The following is a 27,623-nucleotide window of genomic DNA, read 5'->3' as shown; positions in this document are numbered from 1 at the left end:
AAAGGATAGTGAGAGAACAAAATTTAAGGTGTGGAAATTAGTTAAAAGTGTCATATCAGTGGTAGTTTCTGGGTTTGAGAATTGTACAATGCTAAGGTTGTGGGTGATGTCAATATTAGGGAAATCTGGATGAAGCACATATGGATACTCTGCACTTTTAAAGCAAGTTTTCTTAATCACAAAGTTCAAAATTATAAGTAACATTCATTTCACAACAATTTAAAAATATTAGTAAAAGATATATATATATATATATTTACTAAAGATATGCAGCTTCTGAGACAAAATGCAGGTGCTTAAAACAATGTATAGGTACCTTGGCCAGTGTATGTGGGAATTAGTTCTGGTTCTGTGTGCCTAACCATTTTGTTAATCCATCAGTTAAGAGTGGTTCAAGCTGCAAAGTCTTTCTCCATTACTTCTATCCGAGCTCTTAGCTGGGGTTCTTGAGATTGTGCGATCACTGAGGGTAGAACCCCTGAGTGACAGGTAAGGCCACACAAAAGCACACATGGGCTGAGACACCAAGAGCAGGAGTAACAGGTAGGCAAACTTTCTTGCAATATCTACCCCCTAATGTCCATTTTGGAATCATACCTTCATTATACCTACCTCCCTACTCTGAGTACTCTCTCCCTTAGTGAGTAAACCTTAAACCCACTTTACCCAAGGACCATCATCCTTCATAGCCCTGCTCTTCATTTGGGAATAGCAAAATCAGTAGCAACCTGTAGTTGTTAGCAAATGATGAAGCCCCTCCCAGTTATCTTCATCTCAAGACACTGCATTTAGCACCTCTTGGATAAATTAGGGAGTTTTATACTCTGAGGTAGACCTGAGAAGCGACAGAGCTAGGGGGGTCCCAGATGTTCTAGTTCTGTACTTCTGAGAGAGTTGCAGGGCTGGGATCCTGTGGAAAATTGCCAATTACTACCCCAATAATACCCAAACTTCATGGGAGAAGTAACAAGGCCTTACTTGTGTTAACTTCCATCATTTTCTCTGGAATTTAGGGTTACGTTTGATGCTGACCTTGTTTTCTGGGTAACCTCAGTTTGACTATGTTCTCAGAGTGGTTAGAAGCTCTTTTCTTTGATATTTGCCAAAGCCTTCAGTGAAACTAGAAGACGGCATATTTTCATTGTCAACTATATTCGACTCACTTTCCAAGTCATATGTTTATAATTCCTAGGATTATTTGGCACGATAACTTCCACAAATGGCCACCAGCAGATTTTCTCTTGCTTAGTTCCTGTAATAAAACAAGAGCCTTCTTTGTCATTTACCATTGTTAATGGAGCCTGCTAGCCCTCGCCTCTCCTGCCCCTCTGGGCTGCAGGACCCTGTTGACAGGAAGCCCTGAATTCCTCAGCATATTGAAGCCAGAGAGGTGGGTGCAGGACAGGGATCAGCAGGTCTGACTTGATCTAAGGGAGGGTCAGCTTCCCCTGAGATGTGAACTCCTGCATAAGTTCTGCAGCTTAAAATAGTCCTGTCCTCTGACCCAAGCTGATATGCAAGCTTTTATCTCCTTTGCCCTGTCACCTGCCTCTTCCACTCCATCACACTTCTGCAGGTGGCTATTCCTGGATGGCACTCATCCAGGGACTTATTGCTCCTTTCTCTCTCTTACTACAAGAGTTTATTACGACAAACTTATTGAAATATAATTTACATACCATGAAATTCACTCCCCTTAAAGGATACAATTCATTGACTTTTTGAGAGTAAATATACCAAGTTGTACAACCATCACCTTAATCTAGTTTTCAAATATTTTCATTATGGGAGGAAGATTCTTTGTATGCTTAGTAAATCTCCAGTTTCATTCCCAACATCACCTACCCAATAATCTACAATTTGTCCTAATAGAAGTTTCTGGACATTTCACCTAAAATAGAATCATACTTTACATGGTCATTTGTGTCTGGCTTCTTTCACCTGGCTAGTTCCCACTTCAGGCTCTGCCTGATGTTCCTGCCCCCCCATCCTGTACCCCACACCTTTGCCCACTATCTTGTCATTTTTGTTTAGGTCTTTGTTTACATGTTGCTTCCTTGAGGAGGCCTGACTTCTTTGGCTAAAATAGCATACTTTCTCATGGACTATTCACTTGTCCTGGTTTGTTTCTTCATAGCTCTTGATTTCTAAAATTCTGTTTTCTGCTTATTTTATTAGTGGACTAAGTGGAAAAATGTGTGTTGTTTTTGGGCTGCTATAACAAAATACCATAATCTGGGTAGCTTATAAATAAAAAAATTTATTTGAGAATTCTGGAGGCTAGGAAGTCCAAGATCAAGGCACTGACAGATTTGGTTCATAGATGACAACTTTCTTGCTGTGCCTTCACATGGTATGAGGGATGAGGTGGTCTCTCTGACTTCTTTTATAGGAGCAGAGCCCTCATGGCCTGATCATCTCCTAAAGACTCCACTTCCTATTAGGATTTCAATATAGAGATTTTAGAGATAAACAAATATCTAGACCATAACAGTCTCAGGGTCCAACTGCCAGCGTCCAACTGTCCTTGTCCACTTCATCTGGGTAACACTGGGCCTTTGCCAAATGGATTCAGGTTACTATATGATTGCTAAGGTTGCGTGAGGACACACACACGGTGCACAGAACAGAGTGGCAAAGGGTAAATGCTCAGTAAAACATTTATCACCAGTCTCCTCCCCTGGAAAGTCACTTATGAGGGCAGGACTTTCCTTGTACCTCCAGTCCCTGAGGATGAAAGGATGCAGAGTGTACCTAAATACTCCTCATCCATCAGCCTTAGTCCTCATTCCACTGGTCTGACCACACTTGATCCTCTGACTTTTACCCCTTCCTGTCCCCTCATAGCTACCCAGCCTGTCCTTAACCACCTTTGAGTCTTTGCAAGTCTTTCTGGGCATTAGCTGTGTGGCCTGCCATGGGGGAGCTGCTAAGGCTGCTAAGACTGTTGACCATGGACAGATTGGTGACAGGCTTCCTTAGCTGAAATTTAACCTTTTCTAACTAGTAGCACCATCTGTGCATAGTTGCTTAAGTTCCGTAGGAGTATTAAGAAACATGATTAATTAGAGTTTTATAATATTCCAAGTATGGATACATTTAACAGCACAAATATGACTATCCCAAGGTAACAAATGCTCTGTGGCATTCAGCTAGGCCCATTGACAGGGCTGTTAGACCACGTGTGCAAGGGTAGAACTACCTCCCCCTCCCCCCCCCCCAACACCACAGACCAATGTTTCTGGAAAAGAGTCTAATCTCAAATCTTACTTCCAATGTTTAAAGCTTAAAAGACACCTTTTAGTTTATGGGAGGAGTTACTGAGTTAAAATTGAGATTGAAAAATTAGGCTGGAAAAGAGATCTTGTAATTGGAAGCAATCGTGTGCTAGGCACTCATCAACACATTACTTTCTTTATTCTACTTCACTGCCAGTTACCAAATGAAAGAGTTGGGACTTGAGCCCAGGCCTGACTCTGAAGCTCAGACCTTCCACACCAAACTTCTACTTTCTACTTGTAAGTAGGAGAACTCAGTGGGAAAGGATTGTTGGATCCTGCACAAGCTAGAAAATGCTCCCCAGCATGTCAGCTGGTAGCTGCACCTCTAGTGACTCACCCAGTTCAGGAAAGGGCTGCCTTGGGCAAGAGTATTTTATTGCTTTTTCTCTGCTGCACTAGTTAGAGGTTTCTTTGTAGTTGGCCAGTGTGAGCATCTCTCTGATAGACTGTTGTCAGTCTCCACATGCTCTGCACTAGAGGCATAGCTTTTCTCCTGAGGTTATAATGAATCAGATGTTCAATGACAGCTGCTTTATGCATATACTCGAACAGTAACAGCATGATTCTAGAAGAGAGAAACCAGCATGATTCTAGAAGAGAGAAACCAAGTTATGGTCACCTTGGTATGGTTACACTTGGTATGGTTACACTTGGTATGGAGTAATCCACTAAGTAGATTTTTTGACCATGACTTGAAAAGTAGAGCACTTAAATTATGTTTATGAGATTTGGAAGATAGGACTTACTTGCAGTTTTATATACAGTTAAGATACTTCATGTAAAATGATTACTTTCATCATATCTGATAAAGCAAGACAAACTGTTTTCTTATAAATTAGATCAGCATTTCACAAACTGACACTCAAAGTAACATTATTATTTTGGGGTGGGGAGTACCAGGGATTAAACTCGGGGTCACTAAACCACTAAGCCCCCAGCTCTATTTTATTTAGATAGGGTCTGAGTCGCATAGGGTCTTGCTGTTGCTAAGGCTGGCTTTGAATTTGCGATCTTCCTGCCTCAGCCTCCCAAGCCGCTGGGATCATAGGTATGCACCACAGTGCTTGGCCAAAGTAACATTATTTGATGTAATTTTTTGTTTTAATATCACAAGTGAAAGTTTGAGGGATGGCATATCCTCACCTTAAAAGATTCTTGGGGAATGGGATGAACCCAAACTGTTTCTTCTTAATTTTGCATGTTTGTTTTTAAATAATGACTATTTTAATTTCCAAGAAGCGGTTAAAGGAGGTGAAACAGCTCGGGAAAGGCTAAAAATTCTGACTGTAAATTTGGATGAGTTCATCTTTGGATAATTTACATGGGGGGCCTCTGTTTCATATCTGAGGCATTCTGATTTCCAGGAACATTCTGTAACCAAATCAATTTGTGATCAGATAGGTGAGTAATTTGAATTTTCCACCTCACAGATTTTTAAAAGGAGGCAGCCAAACCAAGAGTCCCACATCAGATCATCACCCCTATCTGAGTGATAATGTTTAAGCAGTGAGCCGCCTCTAACAGCTTCACTAGAGACTGGGGAGTGGGAATGGACAAGCTCAACTTCTTTTCAGTGCTTACATTCTATGATTCAAGGGTTTGGAAACTAATGAGTTGCACAAAGATGAAATGCTCTATTCCCATGGTCAACTGCACTTCAAGTGATGCCCTTCAATGCAAAGGAACCAAAAATAAAGCCTCCTATTCTTAAATAGCATTTATTAGTATTGCAATGAAGTCTTTCATGAGAAGAGTTCTCACATTTATTTAAGGAATATATAGGTTACGGTTATAGAAGCAAAGTTCACTGAGTTATGTATGAGGATGCCCGGCTATGACCCTTAATTCAGCAATCTAGTATTCACACGTTGCTGACATTGAGCTATTTATCCAAACATGCCTTTTAAAATTTTTAAAAATATGTGCCTGGATAGGGTGGGAAAAGAAACGCCAAGGGCTTGCTAAAAAGGAGAAGCCTAAAAAAGATAAAATTCCCACAGTAGTTCTGTTCAACTGTAGTCTGTGTGCAGGAACAGTGCCCATGTGGGGAGCATTGTGCCCAGTGGTTTCTCGGTTGGAACGGTGTGAAAGCCCTTGAAGTTTTCTGTGGCTGTTGGAGGAGCAGGAAATCCCGTTTACTGAATCCAGTCAATGTTCAGGCATCGCGCTATGAACGCAAACATATCTGAGACTTCTTCTATCACTTTGGCTGTGGGTTTCCCCGCCCCGTGGCCAGCCTTGGTGTCCACATGGATGAGCAGGGGGTTGCTCTGCTTCCGGCTGCGGCCCACCACATACTGTAGGGTGGCAATGAACTTCAGGGAGTGGAGCGGGACCACCCGGTCATCGTGATCAGCAGTGAGGAGAAGCATGGACGGGTACTGGACGCCATCCGCCTCGGGCAGCCTCACGTTGTGCAGTGGGGAGTATCTGAAAGGCAAAGGCACTTGTGTGAGATTTTTGTCACAAGCAGAGTTGATCAAGAGGATGATCGGGAAAGATCAGTGTGGCACAGGGATCTGTGTAGTATACCAGCCATTAGTTTGGATCTGGCATGTCCTCCAAAAGCTCGTGTGTCAAAGACTTGGTTGCCAATGCAGCAGTGCCCAGAGAGACTTTTGAGGAGTGATTAGACCACGAGGGCTCTGACTTTCTCACTGGATTAATGCATTTGATGAATTAATAATTTGAATGGGGCTACTGGGAGGAGATGGAAACAGTAGGACGGAGGAGCGTGGCTGAAGGAAGTAGGTCCTTTGGTACCAATGTCTTGTCCCTGACCCCTTCCTCTTTGCTTCTCTGCCTCACCCTGCTACCATGATGTTTCTATCCTGGAGTCGGCCAACTATGGACTTAAACCTTGGAAACCATGAGCCAAAAATAAACCTTTCCTTCTGTATTTGCTGGGTATTCTGGTCACAATGACAGAAAGCTAATATACCAGTCTAACTTTACTAGCAAGGAGGATTTCTGTTGCCTAATATGTGAGTGGCATGGCAGTCTGCTTGCTCATCATTTGGGCCATCACCAGGAAGGGCTACTGAAAACAGGAGCTATGTCATTTATGTAGCTTTAACTTTGTGCATATAGTTTGGCTTATTTCAACAGCCCTTTCTAAGTTTCTTACGTAATATTTCACTCAGTGTTTAGAGCTGTATCTTTTCGTATTCTTTTTAGTTGGACTAATGACTTGTTTTTTGAAAGTAGAGTGTGACTATTTAGCTATTAATCTTTTGTTGAACTTCAAAGCCAGTGTACAGTGGCTTTCTTGCCCTTATCCCTATAAAGCCTTTATTTCAGGCTCAGCTTTGCAACCTCAGGAAGAGCATGTGTCTTTCTTGTCTACAAACCAAGGAAGCCCAGGTGAGCTCCTGAGCCTCTTGCTGGCTCTCAGTCCAGCAGAAAAGAAACTGCCTTTGGCCAATGGAGAGAAATTTAGTGGAAGAGGAACCCTTTGAAATACAAAAGTTTCCAAGGTAAGTTAACAAAAACAGTAAATTAGACATTTCTTGAGCCTTAATCACTATCTGTACATTATATCCAATGTTATATTTTTCAATGTATTCAGTATTAATGATTTTAATTAACTGTTTCAGCAGAGTTTTATTTTGAAGTGTAGTAAAAACAGTATAAAATTTTCTTAGCTCACCAAGTCAAAGCTAAAACACGGGGAGTTTGTTTTCCCAGTACCTAACATGGGAGATGGCAATGGATCTGCTTCCCGACCAAACCCCTCCTCCACATAAGGGGAACATTCTACGGGGAACAAATGTGGAAAACTCGGTGCCTATTAAAAATACTCCCCACTTTGAGATTCATAGGCAATATCACAGATGTGGTAAGTTTTGAAACTACAGAGTGGTTTCAAAATTTTTAGGAGCTGGTCTGTAGAAAGAACAGGCTGTTTATTAGGCTTTATTTACCCTAGACATTCCCAGACTCGGAGGTCCAGCTCTTTTGGGAGAAAACACCTTTTAATATTCTAGATGGGGCTCCAAGGGATGCACTCCAGAGTTCCCATATGGTACTTTCTAGCTAATTTAGCTGTAGGTAAATGAGATCTAAGCTCATTTAGTAACAGAAGGTAAAAGGAAAATAAAGCCCTGCGAGATCAGAGTTAGAAAATTGAAATCTGAGGTAGGAATATCACAGAAGAAAAAATCCAAACTTATTTCAAATGAGTTTACACAGGATTTATTTCCCTGGGTGCATGTTGTCACTTGATAATTTGAACCATAGCTTCTTTGGGTATGCAGCTTCTACCAATGTGTGTCAGGGAGGCCATTTGAGTATTTTAAAGTAACAACTTTCACAGTGAACTTTTTTTCCCCCTTAGAGAACAGAATGCAATAGTTTCAAAGTACTCAATTAAAAAATTCAGTCATTTTAATTATGAGAGTCATAAAAAACAAATTAAAAATGACCAAGTTATTTTGAGAATGTTGGGATGGGAAAACAGGCCTCTTGTGCCAGTCCAAGGAGTGTTCCTAAATGATGCTGATAAATAATCCCCAAATTTTGTTATTTACTCATTGTTACCACCAAAGTGGCTGAGGGCTATGAATGAAGAAAGTTGTACAATATTAGAGTAATGAAACTTGTAGTTTCAAATATGTAGTTACCCTGAGCACAAAAGGAGTTTAATTATGTTTGCATGTGTTCTTTTATGTCCTTATTTCTTGATTTAGAAAAGGAAATTCCACATACTGATACAATGTATGATGACACCTTTTTGTATTAGTTTCTGATTACTGTAGTAACAAATTATTATCCACCAACTTAGCAGCTTAAAAAAGACTTCTTATCTCACAATTCTGTGAGTTAGCTCAGTTGGGTTCTCTGGGTCTCTTAAGGACATTGGTGGGCTCTTAATAGGAAACTGGAAAAAAATGTACTTTCAGGCTCAGTTTGTTGGCAGAACTGTCCTATGCAGTTGTAGAACTAAAGTTCCCTTTACGTGATGGCTGTTGTTCTATCTGCAAAGTACCTATAAAATAGTTCTTAACTGAATAACTAAGGACAGGAATCCTGGAGGGCCATCTTTGCAATATTGCCTATCACACCTTTAAAGTTTGTTTTTGTTAAAGACCATATTAAAACAAGGTGGAAGGTATTCCCTTCTGTTCTTGTAGTAAATTATATGCAAATAAAACACACCAAGGGGACAAAGCATCGGATACTAATTCTGTTGACTATTAGGATATCAAATCATTAATACCATATGTCAATCAAAACATACTTAACGAGCCATTCAAAGTGTTGTTTGCTGTCTGAGCACCCATAGTCGGTGGTCCAGGCATGACCGATGGTATATTTATGGAACTTCAGCATGTCCATTACTCCAACTTGGGCAATAACACAACCAAAGAGGTCAGGACGCTGATTTGCACAAGCAGCTGAAAACCAAGAAAGAAACATCTAAATATACAAAGCAACACGATTTGTTCCCCAAAGTTAATCTCAATGAGGTGAGGGTGTTATCAGAAAAGATTGAGGACTTCATGAGGAACCTATGTCCCCTTCTCTCCAACCATGTGCATTCATAGCTGGTGGGGGTAGTTAAGATCTTAGGCCCTGTTTTGCCTCAAGCTAGTCCTGAAACGCAGCTTAAGGCTTTAACCAATATTGGCTCATCATCTCTTGTTTTTCAAACTTTAAAACAATATTAAACAGATATTTATTGAATATTTACCATGTGGGGCACTAGGCCTATACTGTTTCGGTGACTAAATCTAGTGGGGAAGATCAAGAAGTGAATGAGCCACTACAACTGAAGTATGGCAATCACTACTGCTGGGAAAGTGTGGTATGAGGTGGGTAACATCAAAGCTGGCAGGACTAGGAACCAGTTAAGGAATTTGGATTTTTCCTGTGTCTGGCAATAAAACAGTTCCCACACACCTTTTTGATTTCAACCCTGAATTCTCACCCCTCCCCTTGGTTTATCCTCTGCCTCTAGGATGAAAGCCCCAGGAAGGTAGAGATGTTCTACATAGGCCTAGTATCTGAAAAAATGCCTGGCACTTCTCAGTGTCCAATAAATATTTGATGAAGAACCAAATGATTGTCAATATCCCTTCCAAATTAAATTATTTTGGACCTTGATGGGAATTTTTCTTTGGAAGACTAGTATAAAACCCAGAGCCTCATATGTGCTAGGCAAGTGCTCTACCACTGAGCTACATCTGAGCCTGGAAATGATTTTGTTTTTTAAATGACTACATCTTAGAATAGGCATTTAGGTTTTGAAATGACAGCATCTTGCAAAGACATGGACAAATGAATGCTCTGTCCCCGGACCACCCCCTCCCAAAAGTGGACTTGTCACATATATTTAAGTGTCGATGTGCTCTTCTACACACGTATGATGACACTTCACATCCTAAATGACAAGGGGTACAGGGCACAGTCCAGGCCTATCGCATACATTCATGACAGTATTGAATGCTACTAAGGAAAAAAAAAATTAGAAAAAGCTGTATACAAGTAGTGCCACATAGAAGAGCAGAACTCAGAATCACAGTACCAGGTTTAACCCCAGCTTTCAGTTGTGTGACAACGATGAGCTTTTCAACCACTCAGTGCCTCCCTGGACAATAACTGTGCATATCAAGGGCTTGGACATAGGAGTGGCTCCCACTTGCTGAGTACCTAAGAATGACTAGAATTAACTATTTCATTCCTATAAGGCTATGGCTCTATTCTAAATACCCCATCTTTCATGGCCTCTCTCAGCAGCCAACAGCATAATGTTCAAGGAGGATACATCTTACAAGTTCTGAACAGCACAATAGGCTCATCAGCTCTGTGCTGGCTGAAACCTTGATCCCACAGTGGGGGAAGGTCTCGTTTCCTATTTATCAGGTACCCCAATAAAAATGGTTTTGCTTTCTTTGTACCAGTATAAATCAGGCAATCCTATCTGGAGACCCCATAAGGGTCACTTGGTAGGTACAAAGAGTAAAATTCAGTTCTTACCCACTAAGAGGCCTCCATTTGAACCTCCGTTAATGGTCAGCCTTTTGGGAGACGTGTAGCCTTCCTTGATCAGATACTCAGCAGCACACTGAAAGTCATCAAAGCAGTTTTGTTTGTTGGCCAAGATACCACCTATGATGTGCCAAAGTGAAAGGTAGTTAATTAACAAAAGGGCACAGTTTCAACTATGGATCAATCTAAACAATGGTGGCTAAAACAACATTTAAAGAAATGCCTCAATTGAGGTTTTATGTGCTGTGGAAATCTACAATGAATACCCCTGGACTTGCAGGCCCAAATTCACACATATGGTGAATTTGGATTTTATTAAAACCCTTAGAACTTAAAAGGCAAGTGCCCCAAAGAGGACAGATCTGTTTTGTGAGAGAAGGATGGCATCAGAAAGAATCTCTATTTTGGAGAAGCTGAAGGTAAAATGAAACAAGGCCTCTATTAGGGAGCTCAGCCCTCCTCCCTGCAGGAGTCTGTAGTGGGTACATGATCCGATTTTGCCCTGGGTTACTAATTTACAGTAACAGTAGGAATTGGGTGGTGACGTGGTGCTTCTCCATTCTTAGATGAAATAAGACCTCAAGGTTTTAGTGTCTATAAGCCATTCCAATGTATTAAACAACCCTCCCCCCCCCCCCCCCCGCAGAGAAACAGCTATGGGGGTCTTGGAATATCTACAAGGCCAAAGGCATGTCCTCAAAGGAACAGATGTCTGAAATAACTGCCTCTGAAATGAACCACTTTTGCAGAAATTCAATTAAAGATGAAGCAGTGCTATTGAAGAAATGTTTTCATATCAAAACAAATGTTATTAAAATCTTAAGAAATTATCAGTGAATTTGAACAGTTAGGATTACTTAGTTTTCAGGAAAAATGTCACTTGGGGATCATGGCTATACCTTTAAGACCATTAAACTCTAGGAACAGAAGGAATTTACATTTATCAATGTTCTATATACTAGGCTGTAACTGGTCCATTTCTGGTCCTTTTACTGTGTCATCTTTGAGAAAGCTTATGAATCAATCTATTTTTAGTCAAGCTCCAACTTGTCTGACTCCTATGACTTTGGAAAATAAGTTGGTTCAAGTTAATAAACAGGGGAAAAAGTCAGCCAGGACCCAGGCATCTTCCTTATCAGACGGCGGTGGCCCCTGATGACCAGAGGGGCTTAAAGGAGAAAACCTTAGTTCTTTCAGGATTCCAGGAACTGGTGGCCCCCTTCGTCCCAGTAGGCCTTGTTATAAAGGACAGCAGGGAACTAGGAAGGTGGCAGAAGTGGAAGTCCTGACTCATACCGTCCTCAAGGACAGAGGACCAAGGCAAGTGCAGAATGCCCTCATCAGACCACTGGCTGGTCTATGAATTCAATTCTAGCTACAGAAAAGCCAGGTCAGGGTGGTGGGACTTTCCACATACAAAGAAATGGAAGAGAAAGGGTTTTAAAAGAGGTGATTATTTAGAGAAAAAAAAGGAAACTATGACCCTCTGGGGTATGAAGCTGAGTACTAGCCAGTCAACTCAAATATGTGCTTCAGGAGGCCAGAATATCTCAGTAGTGAGAGGACAAGGGGATACCCACACTGGGAGGAGAGCTGTAGACAGCTCTCTTAGGAGCAAATGACCTGCTTTGAAGTCTTTTTTGAGACAGATGAATAATACTGAATTTTTACAAGCAAGGCTGCCAGGAAAAATACCAAAAAGCTTCAAGAATCACTTTTGATGCTCATAATTAAAAATGCACCTTGTACGCTGCTCAAAAATCCCAAGTTTTGATTATGGTCTTATGGGGAATACTTCTGAAAAATATGTGCTTTGTTATCAGACTACAAAAGAAAGCAAAATGTGAACAGAATGGGTTATTTTTAAAGGGGGGCAGTGCCTGCAATGTGTTTGAAAATTATTTTTCATTTGTCTCAACAAAATGCCTTTCTGCTCCTCACCCCCTCAGCCCATTTAAATGGGAAGGTCAGCACATCCTGAGCTTGGACTGTGCCAGACAAAACAGCCCACCTTTATGCCACGTCTCTCCATATTCACCGCCACCCCTGATGTTGGCCACAGCAAGAACGCCACCCATGTGCCTCACGAAAATGAGCCTGGATACACTGAGGAATAGAGAAGACAGTTAACCTCCCAGCAACTATCTGCTAAGCACTGCTGAGCTCTCTCCATCACAAAAAATCAAATGTATCCCTGAAAACACTATATGCGTAATAGAATCTAAATACCAGCCCAATTTTTATATTACTTGATTATAATAAAATATTAATGTTTATACTGCAAAGCTCAGATGTTTTCATGAACATTCATTATGTTTCACTTTTCTTACCAATAAATACTTCACTATGCAGACAACAAAAATCAGAGGCCCTCATTTTACACGGAATCTATCTTTGCAACAAGGCCAGCTCAAGCAAGAATAGTCGGGGGCTTGCAGGTGCAACAGACAATGGCCCCCCGATCTCATTTTTTTCTTTTCCAGTTCTAAAGAACTTTGGATGTTAAACTAGTCAATAAAGGAAATAAGAGGATAACAAGCTCACAGACTGGAAAATAAGAACAGTTCTCAGGGCTAGAGAATACTTTGTAGAAATAAAAATAAAAATTACACAAAGCTTCTAAGTTCTTCAGAAAATTTGGATTTTGTTTCTTCCCTTTTCACTGTGAAAAGGCCGAGTGATGTTTCTTTTTCTATTAGTTAATTTTTGCCTTGAATTGTTTGAGAATTTTATAATTCTCAGTAATGGGAAAAAGGAGGGCTTCTGCAAACCTAAAGCTCTAGGTGGCTTCAGTTTTAATTTCCTCGATGTTATGATGAAGAGGAAAGATAACTAAAATTGGGTATGGTTGGCCTGATGACATCTACCCCAATTTGCCAAATTCATTTTCAGTCACTTGGTCTTCTACACTTCATGCATCTCTAATGGGCTCTTTTTGAAATTACTATTACATTCACATGGTTCTGGGTGAAATGGTCTGGGACTCAACTTGATTTTCAGCACAGAGGTTTAATAAGTACAAAGGAACAAAGGTCAGTGCTTCTAGCTACAGTAGATCCACTCAGTGATCAGTGTGGTCTAGATCCCTATTGGGACCACAGGAATGGGGCTTGGGATGCGTTTCTCATTATTCACTGGCATGTGTTCACTGCCCTTACGCTCAAGCATCATTGACTTAAAGGTGAAGCCTATAATTTTATCACAGAATAAATATGGCATGTGGTTTTACCACATAGATATGAAGTACTAATGAGATCGCAAATCTCTGCCTGGGGAGTCCAGCTGGGGGCTGCTGTCACCTAGGGTTCACGCCGTGCCTGGGACATGGCGCTGTCAGAATGAATAGTTTCGGTAATAACATTCTCCTAGTGTCCCTTTAGTTCAGGGACACAAATCAATCATTTTATACAAAAACCTCCATTAGCTCCTAACAAACTCTTTAGCCAGATGTTTAAAAAAGTCCACAATTTGATTATAAATCACTTGAGGAGGGCAGGGACCATGTTTTATATTTCATTCTATAATAATGAGTGGCTTTAGTCATTGAATACTCAAAACAATAGCTTTCTTGCACTCTACTCTGGGATAGCTGGTTGAACCCATTCCAAATTTATGTCCTGATGGTTATCAGTCTATGAATCTCTTCCCAAATAAAAAAGATCCTGGGTGAATCTGTGAATCAGATTTTATGTGATGCTCTATTTAGAAGTTGGTTTAAAGCTGGTGTTGCTTGTAGAAAACTTTTTATTAAAAACACTCAAAGCAAATTCCATACTAAGGAATGGGATATTAAAATCAAGTTTGCAAAAATACTGACAGTGTTTTACATAAATAATGGCAATATGTAAACGTAGATACCCCTGCCCTCCAAACATAAGTTATCTGGGAAATAATCACAAACAATAAGCACATAACAGTTTAAAATGAATAACAGATTTTTCAGAAAATATTTATGGCTGAATATTAAGACATTGTATTTTAAGTCTCTGCTGGTAAAAAAAAAAAAAAATCATCTGAAACATGCCCACTGAAGAGAATTCTGGGGTAAAGGCTGATTTGGTAATAAACGACAGTGAAGACAGGTGCTTCCTTTTTTCAAGACCTCAATTGATACTAATCTTTTGTAGACAGGCTAAAGCCTCTAAATCTAGTGCTCAACTTTACACTGAGAACGTTTTTTTTTTTTTTAAAAACAAGATTAGCTTGTCATTACATTTCCTGCAATTCCTGAGCAAAAATTCAAATAGTTATCAAATACATTCCTTCCTTGTAAGAAAACAATCAAGAAATATGTAATTGAGTATGTTAGAGATGATTTAGTAGACCAGTCTCTGGTTCCTTTCCACTATGTAAAGATCAAACACATGTCAAGTTCAAGAGTGTCCCACGCTTACCTGTAGTTGGGTGTAATAGATATGTTGAAGCCACCGTAGCCATATAAGAAAGCAGGATGAGAGCCGTCTAATTTTATGCCTTTTTTATGCACAATGAACATTGGAATCTTTGTACCATCCTTGCTAGGGTAGAAAATCTAGAATAAAAGAAAGCAGAATACTCAGATTTAGCATCTCTCGGTAAATACTTGCATACTTTTAAATGGGAAAAAGAGGTGGTACTCTCCTCATGTATAGAAGCACAGTGAAAATCTAGCACCATTAAAGGGCTATTGATAGTGAGGCATCTTTCAATTTTATGGGGATAGTTTAAAGAGCCTGGGTCTGAAAATAAGGAGACTGGATTTGAATTCTTATTCCATAGCTATCTAGTTAGACACAAGTCATTGATCCTCCCTCAGCCCTTCACCCCAAAATGAGGCCATCAGGCCCACCTCTTAGGGCCTTCACAGGTCACGTGAGAGAATAGGCATTCAGTTCTCTGCTCAGTATCCTTCTTGGCATTGGAAAAGTTAGATTCTGCCTATCTTTTCAAGCAACTTAATATAGGGAGACTTCTTGAAAACAAATTTCACATTTGGCTTCCTCCCCTAAAAAGTGAAGGCACTTAATACATCTTCATTTTTTCTATGCTTGACTACTAAAAAAATGTTAGCAACGAGAAGACATTAACTTAAGCTGGTGAAGAACACCATAGAAATCCTATTATTCCTGGGTAAACAAGGATATTTTCTCCAGTATTGACAATGAAGGCTCCTCAAACCTCCCCGAATCTGGGCCACCTTGGGCAAGTTCAGTCAACATCTCCATATTCATTACTTTTGAATAAAGGATTAAGAGAAAAAGGATAAGGAAGGGAACATTAAATGCTATTCAAGCGATAAGCCATAGAATAAATGATAAGCCACGAAAAGCCGATAATGGCTTCTTCCAGACAGAAAAGCTGCAAATCGTTTTCCCTTCAGGCAAACATGGCGTCTTTACCCTGACACTTGGAAAGTGCCTTAGCTCAGAAACTTCTTGCTGACCTCCCCTGTGAGCCTTCATGCTTTGTATGACCTGGAGCTAAATTGAATCTACAGCTTTTGATGGCAGCAGTTCTGCAGCAGAAAGTAGCCACAAAATCCTTGGAGATGATTGGGAAGGGAAACACCATGGATTTAGGGGGAGGGGGTGCAGGACTGTGATAAGTGCTCCAAGGCTGGTCATCCTCTGCATCCTGTCAGTGAACAGTATGACTAAAAAGCATCTGTTTCTGACTTTGGAGAGAAAGGTAAAGAAAGTAAATGTGGCAGTTTAGGAATCACGGTGCCTGCTCTGCAGAGTAGACAGTTTTGTTTGAAGTTATTTAGTGTTGGCAGCCACTGATGGAGCTGTGTGAGTGGGTTCAAGTAAATGCAGACTAAGAGGAACCATCCTGAAGTGGCTGGCTGGGCTAATGAGCTGGAACACAAGGCCTTCACCTCTGAGATGGGAAGAAAGGACGGTTCTTTAGCCACAGAGGCACAACATCAAAGCAAATGAATCATGTCTCATAGGATGCCACCCTAACTGAATCATCTGCTCAAATCGGTGTTCCTTCCAGCCACCTGCCAACTGCCATCTCTCTGCAAGCCCCTGCCCAGCTTTCCCTCCCAGGCTGGCCTCCCCTGTGCCCCTTGCTCTCACCCAGCTGCACTGATGCATCTCATCTCTGCCAATTCTAAGACCCTGCGCCTGTTCTCAAGTGTTCTGTCTCTTGATGCTTCATGATGATTCTACTCCTCCTCTCATACCACTTTTCCTGCTACCTCTTGTAAGATTTCCAAAGCCTGCAAACTGGCCTGCCATTCTCTCATCTGGCTGCAGGACCAACACATCCTTTCAGAATACCATCAAAAGTCCAAAGCCCCCATATGCCTGTAGGTGCAGAAATAAATCCACACTTTGGATTGGTGTGATTCTGATGTTAAGATAACAGTATTCTGAACTGTCCAAAAGTGAAAGGGCATTGTAAAGATGATTTTACTGTGGGCAAGAAAATGCCTTACAAAAAGGCTGTTGCAGTCTTAAAATATACATACCACTTACATGTGTATATACATTTTATCCAATCCCTTTCTATGCATTCAAACATAGCAGCCGTTCTATGCCATTTCCATATATGGAATGGCACTGGACCCTAAACTAACCCTAAACCTGACTCTTCAATAAAAGAGCAAACTGAACCCTGAGTCTTTTGATAACTATGGAAGGAATCCCTGTGGGCATTTTGGAAACAGTCATTAAAAACAGTCCAGGAATTCGCCATTAAGTATTGTTCACCGCTTTGTTCTTGAAGCCATTTTGTTAGATTAGAAGGAGAAACTAGCAAATTCCTTGCTTCTATTTGCTTCCCTCAAACCTCACCAAAAAGCTCCACCTCAAAGTCTGCACCAGTGTTTTATCAGACTTATTGCCTAAGTATCTATGAAGAACCCGTTAGAAATACTGTTTCCTAGGCATCAGCCCAGAAGATGGAGTCCCCAAACCTATAGATTTAGCATGTTTCCTGTATGCTCTGTGGCAGGGAAATGGGCTCATCCAAACTGGCCACAGCATTTGCTTTTATCATTTTCTCTATGCTCACAAGTTAATGTAAACTAAAACCAGAAATTTCCCCACCATTTTTGATAACTTCAATATGGGACTCTTTTAACCCAGTTCTCCTGTGATTTCCCTTAGGGACTTTTATGATGAGGATGATGCTGTCCAACACCCTGACCAGACACTCAAATGTTGCAAGATCAAGACCTTCACTTAACTCCATTCTACCCCATTTCATTTAAATGTTTGTCATGTCTATTATGGCCAGGCACACGGCTAAGCCCTGGAGAGGCAAAGAGAAACAGGACCTGCAGAGCCCCCTCACAGCATACACCCATCACCTTGGCTCTCAGAGCTGGCAGCTGATCCGCAAGGACCTCTCACTCTGACCAACCTGCTTGTTCACTGCCCTTCCTTCCTTTTCCTCCTAGGGTATCTGCTCTTATTATTTTTTTAAAACTCTTTTCATGACAATCAGTACCTTCTGTTCTCTGGCTGTCAGCTTCTCTCATGCTTTCTGGCTCAGCTCAGGAAACCTTGACAGCCCTGTAAATGTCACTCATGCCTGAAGTCCTCTAATCCTAATCCTAACCCACTGCATTTGTTCTCCTCTTCTGAGTATCTGGACACTTGGGAGATCCCAACCCACTTCATCACAAATTAGTAATACCTAAGCTGGGCTCTGGAATTATGCCTTCTTTTTTCCTCTCCTTAAATGAATTTTTCATATCTTTCCCTTCCCATGTCTTCCTTAATGTCTCCCTACCCACCCACAATCAACTCCAGAGTACCTATTTCCTACTTCCTTCCACACCTAACACCACCCACTTGCATTCCCTTCAGTTTGTATGTGGCCTGTCTCCAAAGAGGCCATTCGCCTGGAGCTCTTAAAACACCCTCTTCAGACCTCTACAACCCAGAGAAAAGAAGGATCGCCCAGTCTTGATTCCATTCCTTACCGCCTCCAACACTACCATGCTCCTTCAGTTACCACTATTTTTGTATTTTCTCTTTCCCTGGCATACAGACTCACATTTCTCCTAGTCTATATAAGAAAAAGAAACTTGTGCATCACCTTGTCTGCTCCTCAAACTGAATTTCCATCTCCCTCTTCCTTCCTGACCAAACCTATCCAGAGCAACCCATGCCACGGCTCACCACTTCCCTACCTTGTGTGCTCCTCTATCCCAGCCACCACTGCTCTTTCAAGGGTCATGCGACAGTGTTTTGGTCTTTTCCCTTGCACGTCCATCTCTACCTCTACTGAGGGGTGTATGTCCTTCCCAGATTTTTCATAAGCCTACAGAGAAACACCTATTTATACATGTTCACAAACACATAGGTTATTTATATAGTGATAAAAAGAACCCGGCTAATAATGGGCTACAACTTACCTGCCCTCCGACTCCTCACTAAGCAAGATTACCATGGAATTATGTTTTAAACCACCCAGATTTACCTCATTTAAAAAGTGAATGGGCAGGTGGTGTGTGCCTGTAATCCCAACAGCTTGGGAAGCTGACGTAGGAACTTTGTAAGTTCAAAGTCAGCTTGAGCAACTTAGTGAGGCCCTAATCAACTTTCTGAGACCTTGTCTCAAAAAAAAAAAAAAAAAAAAAAGGGTTAGGGATGTGACTCAATGGTTAAGTGCTCCTGGTTCAATCCCCAGTACCAAAAGGAAAAAAAAAAAAAAAGAGTGGCTGTTCACACATTTATAATTTGCTCACTGATGCAATCAAAAGTCATCATGCCACTCATCTATGTATGTCACATGAGAGCCATTCACTCTTAGTGAACAGTTACCAGAGCTTAAATGTTGGTTTTCCATTCTCTGATGGCTTATTGTTACCAAAATATTCAGGTTCAAGTTAAAAAGCAAAACTGTTTCCATTTCTCACACTTGTAACCAATGAGAGAGCTGCCAATATATACCCATTCTTCCTTTAAAATTTATTCTTAAAATATTCAAAAAATTTTAAATGGGCACTTAACAATTGCACATATTTATTAATTACAATGTGACATTTCTATACGTGTGTACAATGTGTAGACATCAGCAAAATGTGGATCTGCTGAGCTGCTTGTCTTCTTGTCTGCTTCTGCAGCATCCAGGGGAAGGCCAGGATGGGCTATCTAGTCCCTAAGACGACCAGCACCACTGTCACCACACCAGGGTGAACTTGGAAGACGAAGGGGCTCTGGTTAAGCTGGTGAAAACCATGAGGACCAATTATAGTGACCGATATCATGAGAGCTACTCTCACTGGGCAGAGGCAACATCCTGGGTTCAAAACCTGTGACTCGCAATGCCAGGCTGGAAAAGGAGAGGGCCATAGAACTTGTCACTAAACTCAGCTAAATATACACTGTTAAGTTTTCTGTACTTAAAAATTCTTCAACAAAACAATACAGATGAAAAAAGTTTTTGTTATAACTCACAGCAGTGTGGCAATGTTATTCCACATTTAAATTGGAGAACACTAGGCACAAGGCTATAAGGAAGCACAGCCTCAGTGAAACTCATGCTGTTTCTTGACAGAGGACAGAAAATGGTATTTTCTAAGCAGTTACAAGACTGAGTCACCCGGGAAAGAAAGCCAGTGTCAATTCTTTTTCAGCTTTGAGGAAATAAGGCGATAATCCCAAATCCTGAGACTTTAAAATATTTTAGACACAAGAACAGGTTGTCACTCTAGGACCTCATCCAAGCCTGTTAATAACTCTTATTTTTCAAATGACAAAATAAAATCCAAGAAAATAAATACTACTAAGGCACGGGGCGTGGTGGCGCACACCTGAAATCCCAGTGGCTCAGGAGGCTAAGGCAGGAGGATCTTGAGTTCAAAGCCAACCTCAGTGACAGTGAGGCGCTAAGCATCTGAGACCCTGTCTCTAAATAAAATACAAAATAAGGCTGGGGATGTGGCTCAATGGTTGAGTGCCCGAGTTCAATTCCCAGTAGCAAAAAAACAAACAAAACAAAACAAAAAAAAAAAAACAACCCACTAAGGTAACACTCCTGGCTTATGGCGAATTACTACCAATGTCTCTCAGGTTCCTGGTCCTGAGTTTTTCCCTACTGTATCATAAAGTAATTTACTTCAATCTATTATTACTTCAATCTATTATTGTAAGTATCTTTTAAAAAAATATTTTTTTTTGTAGTTGTAGATGGTCAGAATGCTTTTATTTTATTTGTTAATTTTTTATGTGGTGCGGAGGATTGAACCCAGTGCCTCATGCATGCTAGGCAAGCGCTCTGCCACTAAACTATACAAGGTGTAACTATTCAAAATACTCTAAACGTTACAACGTCTGGCATGGATTTAACACATTTGATTTTTCTCCGCTCAATAAAAGGACCACGTGTCAAGGAATCCAGGGGACAAATACATTCCGTTAGAGGTATCATGTCTTATTTATAAGCTTTTCTACTTTCATTATGCTCTTTAAAAGGGAATCATTTAAACATTTCAAAGCTGTATTCCAGATATAGGGACTGTATGACTATTTTAGCAAAATCAGTCTTCTTGGAAAGATGATCCTCCACAGAGTTAGCACTGCCATCTTGAAGATGAATTATTAAAACAAGAAAAATCCCATTATATCTTGCCATGCCATTCTTACAAAAAATTTCAATAGTATTTCTTAAAAGACTTAACAGGTTGATGATATTTGGATCTGAGGCCTCAAGAAGGAACTGAAATTAGATAAGGTCATCAGGGTACGGCCCACATGATGGGACTAGTGGTTTTAAAGGAGAGGAAGAGAAACCTGAACTGACCATGCTTGTCCTCTCTCGCCATCTGAAGCCTCTGCTGTGATCTGATGCGGCACGAAGGCCTCAGCAGACATGATGCCATGCTCTTGGGCCTCGAAGTCTCCAGAACTATGAGCTAAATACACCACTATTTCTTTTCATTCTTTATAAACATTAGTGACCAGTATAATAAACCACTGCTCCTCATTAATTAGCCAATCTCAGGTAATTTGTGGTAGCATCAGAAAACAGATGAAGATGGTAATCAAATTGAAAAATAGCTTCTAACTTTGCATGTTTAAAACCACGTTCTGATGAATGTTTGATAAGGGCTCACGCATCCTTGAGCTGAATTCTTTAAATTAAAAGGACTACTAAAGAAAAGAAAGTTTACATTTATGTAAAGCCCATAGTCTAACAGTTCAGAAATAACCCATCTCTATTGCCAAGCTTGGCTTTCCAGAGGCATCTACAAATATAAGGGGGTTTACCTCAGGAAGAGTGTTTGGGCCCAAGATGGCCATCACTGAATACATGCTAGCTGTCTTAACATGTGACTGGCTTCAGAGAAATGCAATAAAAAGGTCTTCCCTTAGAGGAAAAAGAAGAGCAAGGAAACAAGGAATCAAGGAAACATCACTGTTCTTTGAAGTGAATGACAGTAGTTATGGAAAGACCAACTATCTCCCCTGAAATATTATTCCTCGACATGAATATATTTAGTAATAAAACTAATTTCTCTAAAACAAATATGTGCAGCATTTAAGTTCCTCCAATCTTCAAGGATATATCCGATCTAGTTCTGATTCCGTGATCTCTGAGGCAACACGAGGACTCTTGTTATCACATGTATTAGGAGATGCTCCTATATGAAAGAAGGAGGTAACTGAAGAGGGCAAGCCCTTTGGAGAGAAGAATGTCTGGCACCAGCAACTCCTGCCTAATTTTAGAGCCTGACATGTTTAAGGAGAATGTTCATAAAAGGGTGTTGAATTCCCTCTTTTATCAGAGTTGACAGAGGCCACTTGTGTGGCCTGTACTAAGTGTGGCCAATAAATCTGACAAGGAGCAGAACAGCCCAGAGATTCCACAGTCAAGACAAGGAGGGAATAAGACATTCCATTACCCAAAGAAGTGAGTGGAAGGCAACCTCTGTGCCTCAATTACTTTGCAAAACAAGTCTGTGAAGAACTTTCTGGGACTTAGGAAAAGGTACTGCATGTTTCTGTGCTGTGCTAAGGTTAAAAACACTAGCCTGGCATAAGAAGATCGTGATCCTGTCTATTTTCCAGGCATTTAATTTTGGAAGAGTGGGGAGGAGTTTAATAGTCACCTTTAGGCAGAAAATATAACAGGGGAGTCTAATGTAGATTGCTTAGCTTTTCAAATGACGGCTGGACATTTGTGCAACACTGGAGATTCGGCAGGGCACCTCAATAACCAGTTAGCCCATTTAAAAATCTATTTTCATTCTTGAGCGCCAGCAATGTGCTAAGTGCTGAACTGACAGTCTCTGTAGAAACTCATCAGCCCTCTCAAGCGCTGCCATCTCTTTTCTGGAATAATAAACTTGTTTCTGTTTCAAACTGGGGAGTAAGCTGTGGAATAGAAAGGGGGAAGTTCTGAACATAAAGAGAGGAGCAGTGTTGGAGGCAAATGATCTTTAATAGGCTGTTGGATTTTAGAGGTGGGCAGGTGTTTTGAGGTAGAAAGCCATGCAAGACTAAAATGAACACATTTGGCTCAACTGTAGAAGAGAAAAGTTGGTATCAGTTCCACTGTTCTATTCTGTGGTCAATGAAAACACATCATCAGAGGGCACTACCCAGAAGTCCAGAAATGGCCTTGTAATGAGGCTCACTTCAATGTCTAACAGCAGCATGATAAATCCGTTGTTGGGGGTCATGAGCTCTGCACTGATTGTGATCGGATCAATATCTGCTGAATAAATCAATGAAGCAGAACTACATAGTAAACATTCTTTGTGACTCCCAAATATTGACACCAGCTTGCCTCAGCTCCAGAGGCTCAAAGCCATCCTGGCTGCCTCTTCCCTATCTTATCCCTGTCAACATGGTGGCCTTGCCTGCTAACATGACTCCTGCTGCCAGTCTTTGGGCACCTATTACTAGATTAACCCCTTGAAATTAACTCCTTTTAATCTAGGCCATTCTCCTACTGAAAATATATGGTGCCTCTCATTCTCATTGTCTAAAAGATGAAGAGTTTTAGGTGAAGATACTCTCTGCCTTTGGCCTTGGTGAATCCTCCCCGGCATCAACTGTCATCTCTAGTGAAACTGCCACTTCATGGATCCAGAGCCCCCAAGTCACATGCCTTTACACACCAAATCATAACTGAAAAGAAAAATCCGTTCTTATTTCCTTGTTTGATACCCTCCTTCACTCAATGTAGGCACTCCCAAAGCCACATCTCAGCAAGTTTACCCTCTGCTTGCCTATTTTGAGTAATGAGAAAGAAACATAAAATACCATAAATAGCTATTCATTTTATTTTGGAGCCTCTTAAAGAATGATTCCTTATCTGAAAATGTTTAAATAACCAAAACCACAAGAAACAGAAGTGAGTCAAGGTCCTAGAGAAAGAACCCAGGGATAGACATTCCTATGCAAGCTAATTATTAACTGAAGTTCCCACAGGTTAAAAAACAAATGTTAAGATGCCTGCCAGGTTCTATATTTTTCAAAATAGAATTTCCCTTTTAGTCAAAATACATGTTATTTATTCTGCTTGATTTGTTTAGAAAACTTATCTAGTTCTTACCAACCAAATCTCCTAAGGACTTTAGAAATATCTTCTCCTTTTCATCCACATAGGTGGTCTACACTATGGGTACTCTCATCTTTTAGCTGACATCATTCTGACACACAGAAATAACTAACTCAAGCTAGGTATGGTGGCACATGCCTACAAACCTAGAGACTCAAGAGGCTGGGGCATGAGGATCACAAGTTCAAGGCCAGCCTTAGCAATTTAGCAAGACCTGGTCTCAAAAGAGGATTGGGGATGTAGCTCAATGACATAGTGCCCTTGGGATCAACCCCCAGTGCTAACAAGCAAACAACAACAAAAAACTAACTAGCCCAAGTCATGCATCTTGTAAATGATGGCATCAACATTTGAACATAGGTCTCTGGTTCCAGAGTCCATGCTCTCAGTCACCATTAACAAGAGGGTGGCAAATCCTCCATGGGCCCCCTGAGGAACCCTCTCTGGCACTGCTATTGTGCTCTCAAGTGTTTCTCTTCCAGGGCTGTGTAACTACTTGCCTCTATATCTAGCACAGTACCATAAGAAAGTATGCACTTAGAAAACACAGTTGATAAATGCAGAGGTGAATGCTCAAGCTGGACCCTATATTTTAATCAAATAATATAAGAAAAATATTTAAATGGCATTTCATTATACATCCATATAAATAGAGCAGCCTAGAGAGTCTGGCTTCAAAATGCTTATAATCTGAAAAAGTAATAAAATAAAAAATTAACCCTGATTGAGGCCCTTCAGAGATTGTCTAAGCTTTTTAAGGTCACAAATTTCCAAGTTATTACTAATAAAAAGTATTTAACATCTGACACTTTCCTTATGTATACCTGTTAATTAATAGTAATTTAGCAATGCCGGGGCAGGAGAGCTTTATGGCTCTCCAGCTGTTTAGTTATGGTAATTTACTGCATGAGATTGCACCTGCATAATAAAAACCCTGACAAGGATACTTGAAATCCATTTCAAATCCTCATTAACTCAAAACTATAGCGGACCACTTGTTTTATTGCATTAGAAAAATAAAATGATCGCCATGCTGAAAAGACAAACTCTGGCCAGAATGTTCATTAATGGAACAGAAGAGAACTATGCAGCTCTAAACATTTGTGGCTGGTAGTTATTCACTCCTTAAAAGGGTTGAGCTATTAGAGAGAGATATTAATAAGGAGAAAGCAGAGCTGGGTCTGTGCTGTCAAGCAGTTTCATGCGAGTGTATGGGTGTGTGTGGGGCGGATTAGACAGGACAGCACAAAGCCAAGTGTGTCCCTGAACTGAGGAAAGAACTGAAAGAAGTCCTAGAACTAGAGACCTGGCATAATGTCCAATTACTATTTTGCTTTTTCTTGTTTGCCCATTCAAGGGGAAAAATGACATGCGGTGAGACACTCGGGAGCACATGTATATGAGATTTTTTTACTGCAGAAAACGAGTGACTGGAATACTGAAAAGGTGAATTTGGCAGTAAAATTCTCTGGCACAGAGACATTTTACTCCTGTTTCTGTGGGACAAACCTAAAAATACTGCTATTATACTCCGATCTGAGTCTCTCAGACCAAAATAAATCCTCCACATGAGTAAGAGGCAACAAGCAGCCCATCACAGATGGTTTCCAGTTACTTAAGGAACAATCATTAGGAAGCCCAGGAGCACTTCACTCTCCCCCCCACCCCCCCCCCACCCCCGCTGGGAAATGCTGGGAAACGTGAGGCCAGAAGTGGCCACAAGCTGGTGAAGGCAGGTGCAAAGAGGTGGCCAATTAGAAGAGACTAACTCCAGGTGGAGAGACAGCATCACAAACAGCCACTGGGAAGCAATTCACCAGGGGGCAGAAAAAAGAAGGGAGAAAAGGCAGGCAAATCACAAAGTCTGGATACCTGCTGTGAAGGTACAAGATCAAATTCTTTTTGATTTACATTCTAAACTCGGCTGTGAGAAATGCCGTTTTGTATTTGTGCAGTAGAATAACAGCTGCGGAAATCTAGTGCAATTATATCCTTTTACCCTAAGCCCTATCATGATAAAAAGATCTTGTGTTTTGCTTTGAAGTGTTTTGAAACACAGGAAAATATACTTTTAATCACATGTGGTTTTTACTGTCAGCAGTAGTTAGGAGAAATGAAAGCTGAAGATGAATAAGTGAACCAGGTTCATGGAAGAATACCGTATGCTGTACTGATGATAGATGGCATTTGGAACGTGGACAAGGAAGATCGGGCAATGACAGAACATCAGGGTATGTGCAGAGAAGCTAATGGAGCTAGCACACTGAGTACAAAACCTCACCATTTAATGAATTCCATGTAACATTTCTATCACCGAGGAATTGATAAACAAGGGAGACCCCTCAATCCATTAGAAGCAGCTGGGCTCTTGGGCCCCACCCACATAGCCTCTTCAATTCATAGCTACCTGATGACACTCACTGGCTTCACTCAGTCAAATGCTCTCAGCTAATCCCAACACTGACCTGCTCATCCCCCCACCTCCTTCTCCTCCATGCCATCCCCCTCAAACCTGGGTTCCAGTATAAAAGTTTGCCCGGCTCCTCTTTATCCCCTGATACCTTAAATGTTAGTATCCCTTGAGACTTTGATCTTCTCTTCTTTCCATACACAGATGTGCCCATGGGTTCACTGACCACCATGACTACCACCAGCCTTTATGACTGTCTCTGGCTCCTGACCCTCATTCTCTGAGCACTGGGCAGGGTTGGTCCCAGGTATATCCTACCTGGGCACTTTTAAGTCTTGCCCCATTTGGGTGGCAGACCAGGCCTGTAGGGTCTGAACCTGGCTCTCTTTCGAGGCTGCTCTCCTGCCATGGCTTCTTGCTTCCATCGGGTGCTGGTGACCTCCGCTGTTGTGTGGGCTGTTCTCCCCCTGGAGCCCCTCCCCTGGCTCCCGGGAACTTTTTTTCCAGGAAGCCTCCTTCCAGAGCAGTCTTAGATAGATGGTCCACATTCTAAGCTCCCACAGGCCCTGAGAACAACTATAATATAGTACCTCCATAAAATGGCTGCAAATGTTTTATTACATTCCCGTTTTCCCCAGTAAACACTATCCTTATATTCCCAGCACGGCCAACACTGTCAGCTACAAAGCATAGGGCTTAAAAAAAGTTTGGGAAATAATTATTTTTATTTGCTTAAGCAATCCTTTCGCCAAGCCATTCTAAACCCTCACTTCAAAATGACTTCTCACCTGACAATTTTCATTTTATTAAATTAGGACTGAACAGCATCACTATCACTGTCTTTAGCTTCTCTCCATGGGGGTGACTAACAAAGCGAGGAAGGACATTTTATAAGAAACAAAAAAATGGTAGTAAATGTTCATTTTCTGACACTATCTGTATTGTGTGGACAAGACCAATTACCCTACAAGAGGGAGACAGTCAAACAGAAATATTACAGGTTTTATAGGTTCCTGGCAACAATAAGATTATTTCAGAGTCCACCATCTATCATGGCCTCTCTCTTTCATGCTCCAAGCATTTATATGTATCTTCCCTGTCCTCTGAGGATAGTTCAATGGGCAAAACCAAATTCTAGTGGCGAGACAGATAAACACAAGAACAAATGACAATGTACTGTCAGCTGGCAAGAAGCGCCATGGAGAAATGAAGCTGGGATCGGGACGAGGCAGTAGGAAAGGGCTGCTGTACGCAGGGTGGAGCGTGCCGTCTCTGATCCATGCACTCAGAGCAAGTGAAGGAGTGGCTGAGAGTCGGGTGGACTCCCAAGCAGAGAGGGCTGGGACAGGGAGGGTATGTGGGCAAAACCAGGGGACCAGTATGGCTGCAGCTGAATGATGGAGACTGAGTGGCTGGAGAAGATTTAGACAGGG

General features: G+C 41.1%; 1 protein-coding gene and 1 long non-coding RNA gene across 2 annotated transcripts in view; one reads left to right on the top strand and one right to left on the bottom strand.

Moving 5' to 3' along the window:
- Positions 1–4,985: 4,985 nt before the first annotated feature.
- Positions 4,986–27,623, bottom strand: part of Prep (prolyl endopeptidase) — a 118,102-nt gene continuing 95,464 nt past the window's right edge. The window contains exons 11-15 of the mRNA XM_005330129.5: positions 14,666–14,802; positions 12,283–12,377; positions 10,260–10,391; positions 8,521–8,677; positions 4,986–5,711 (exon numbers count right to left, since the gene is read on the bottom strand). Of these exons, the coding sequence (XP_005330186.2) occupies positions 5,417–5,711; positions 8,521–8,677; positions 10,260–10,391; positions 12,283–12,377; positions 14,666–14,802 (816 nt within the window). The 3' untranslated portion in view covers positions 4,986–5,416. The remainder of the gene's footprint in view (positions 5,712–8,520; positions 8,678–10,259; positions 10,392–12,282; positions 12,378–14,665; positions 14,803–27,623) is intronic.
- Positions 5,781–12,556, top strand: LOC144366134 (uncharacterized). Its single transcript, XR_013424992.1, has 2 exons — positions 5,781–6,757; positions 12,221–12,556. It is a non-coding gene; the product is annotated as an uncharacterized LOC144366134 (long non-coding RNA).

Source organism: Ictidomys tridecemlineatus, chromosome 8, assembly GCF_052094955.1.
Source record: "Ictidomys tridecemlineatus isolate mIctTri1 chromosome 8, mIctTri1.hap1, whole genome shotgun sequence".
In the NCBI taxonomy this organism is placed as follows: Eukaryota; Metazoa; Chordata; class Mammalia; order Rodentia; family Sciuridae; genus Ictidomys; species Ictidomys tridecemlineatus.
Note: the sequence above shows the minus strand (reverse complement) of the source record. Positions and strands in the feature narration are given on the sequence as shown.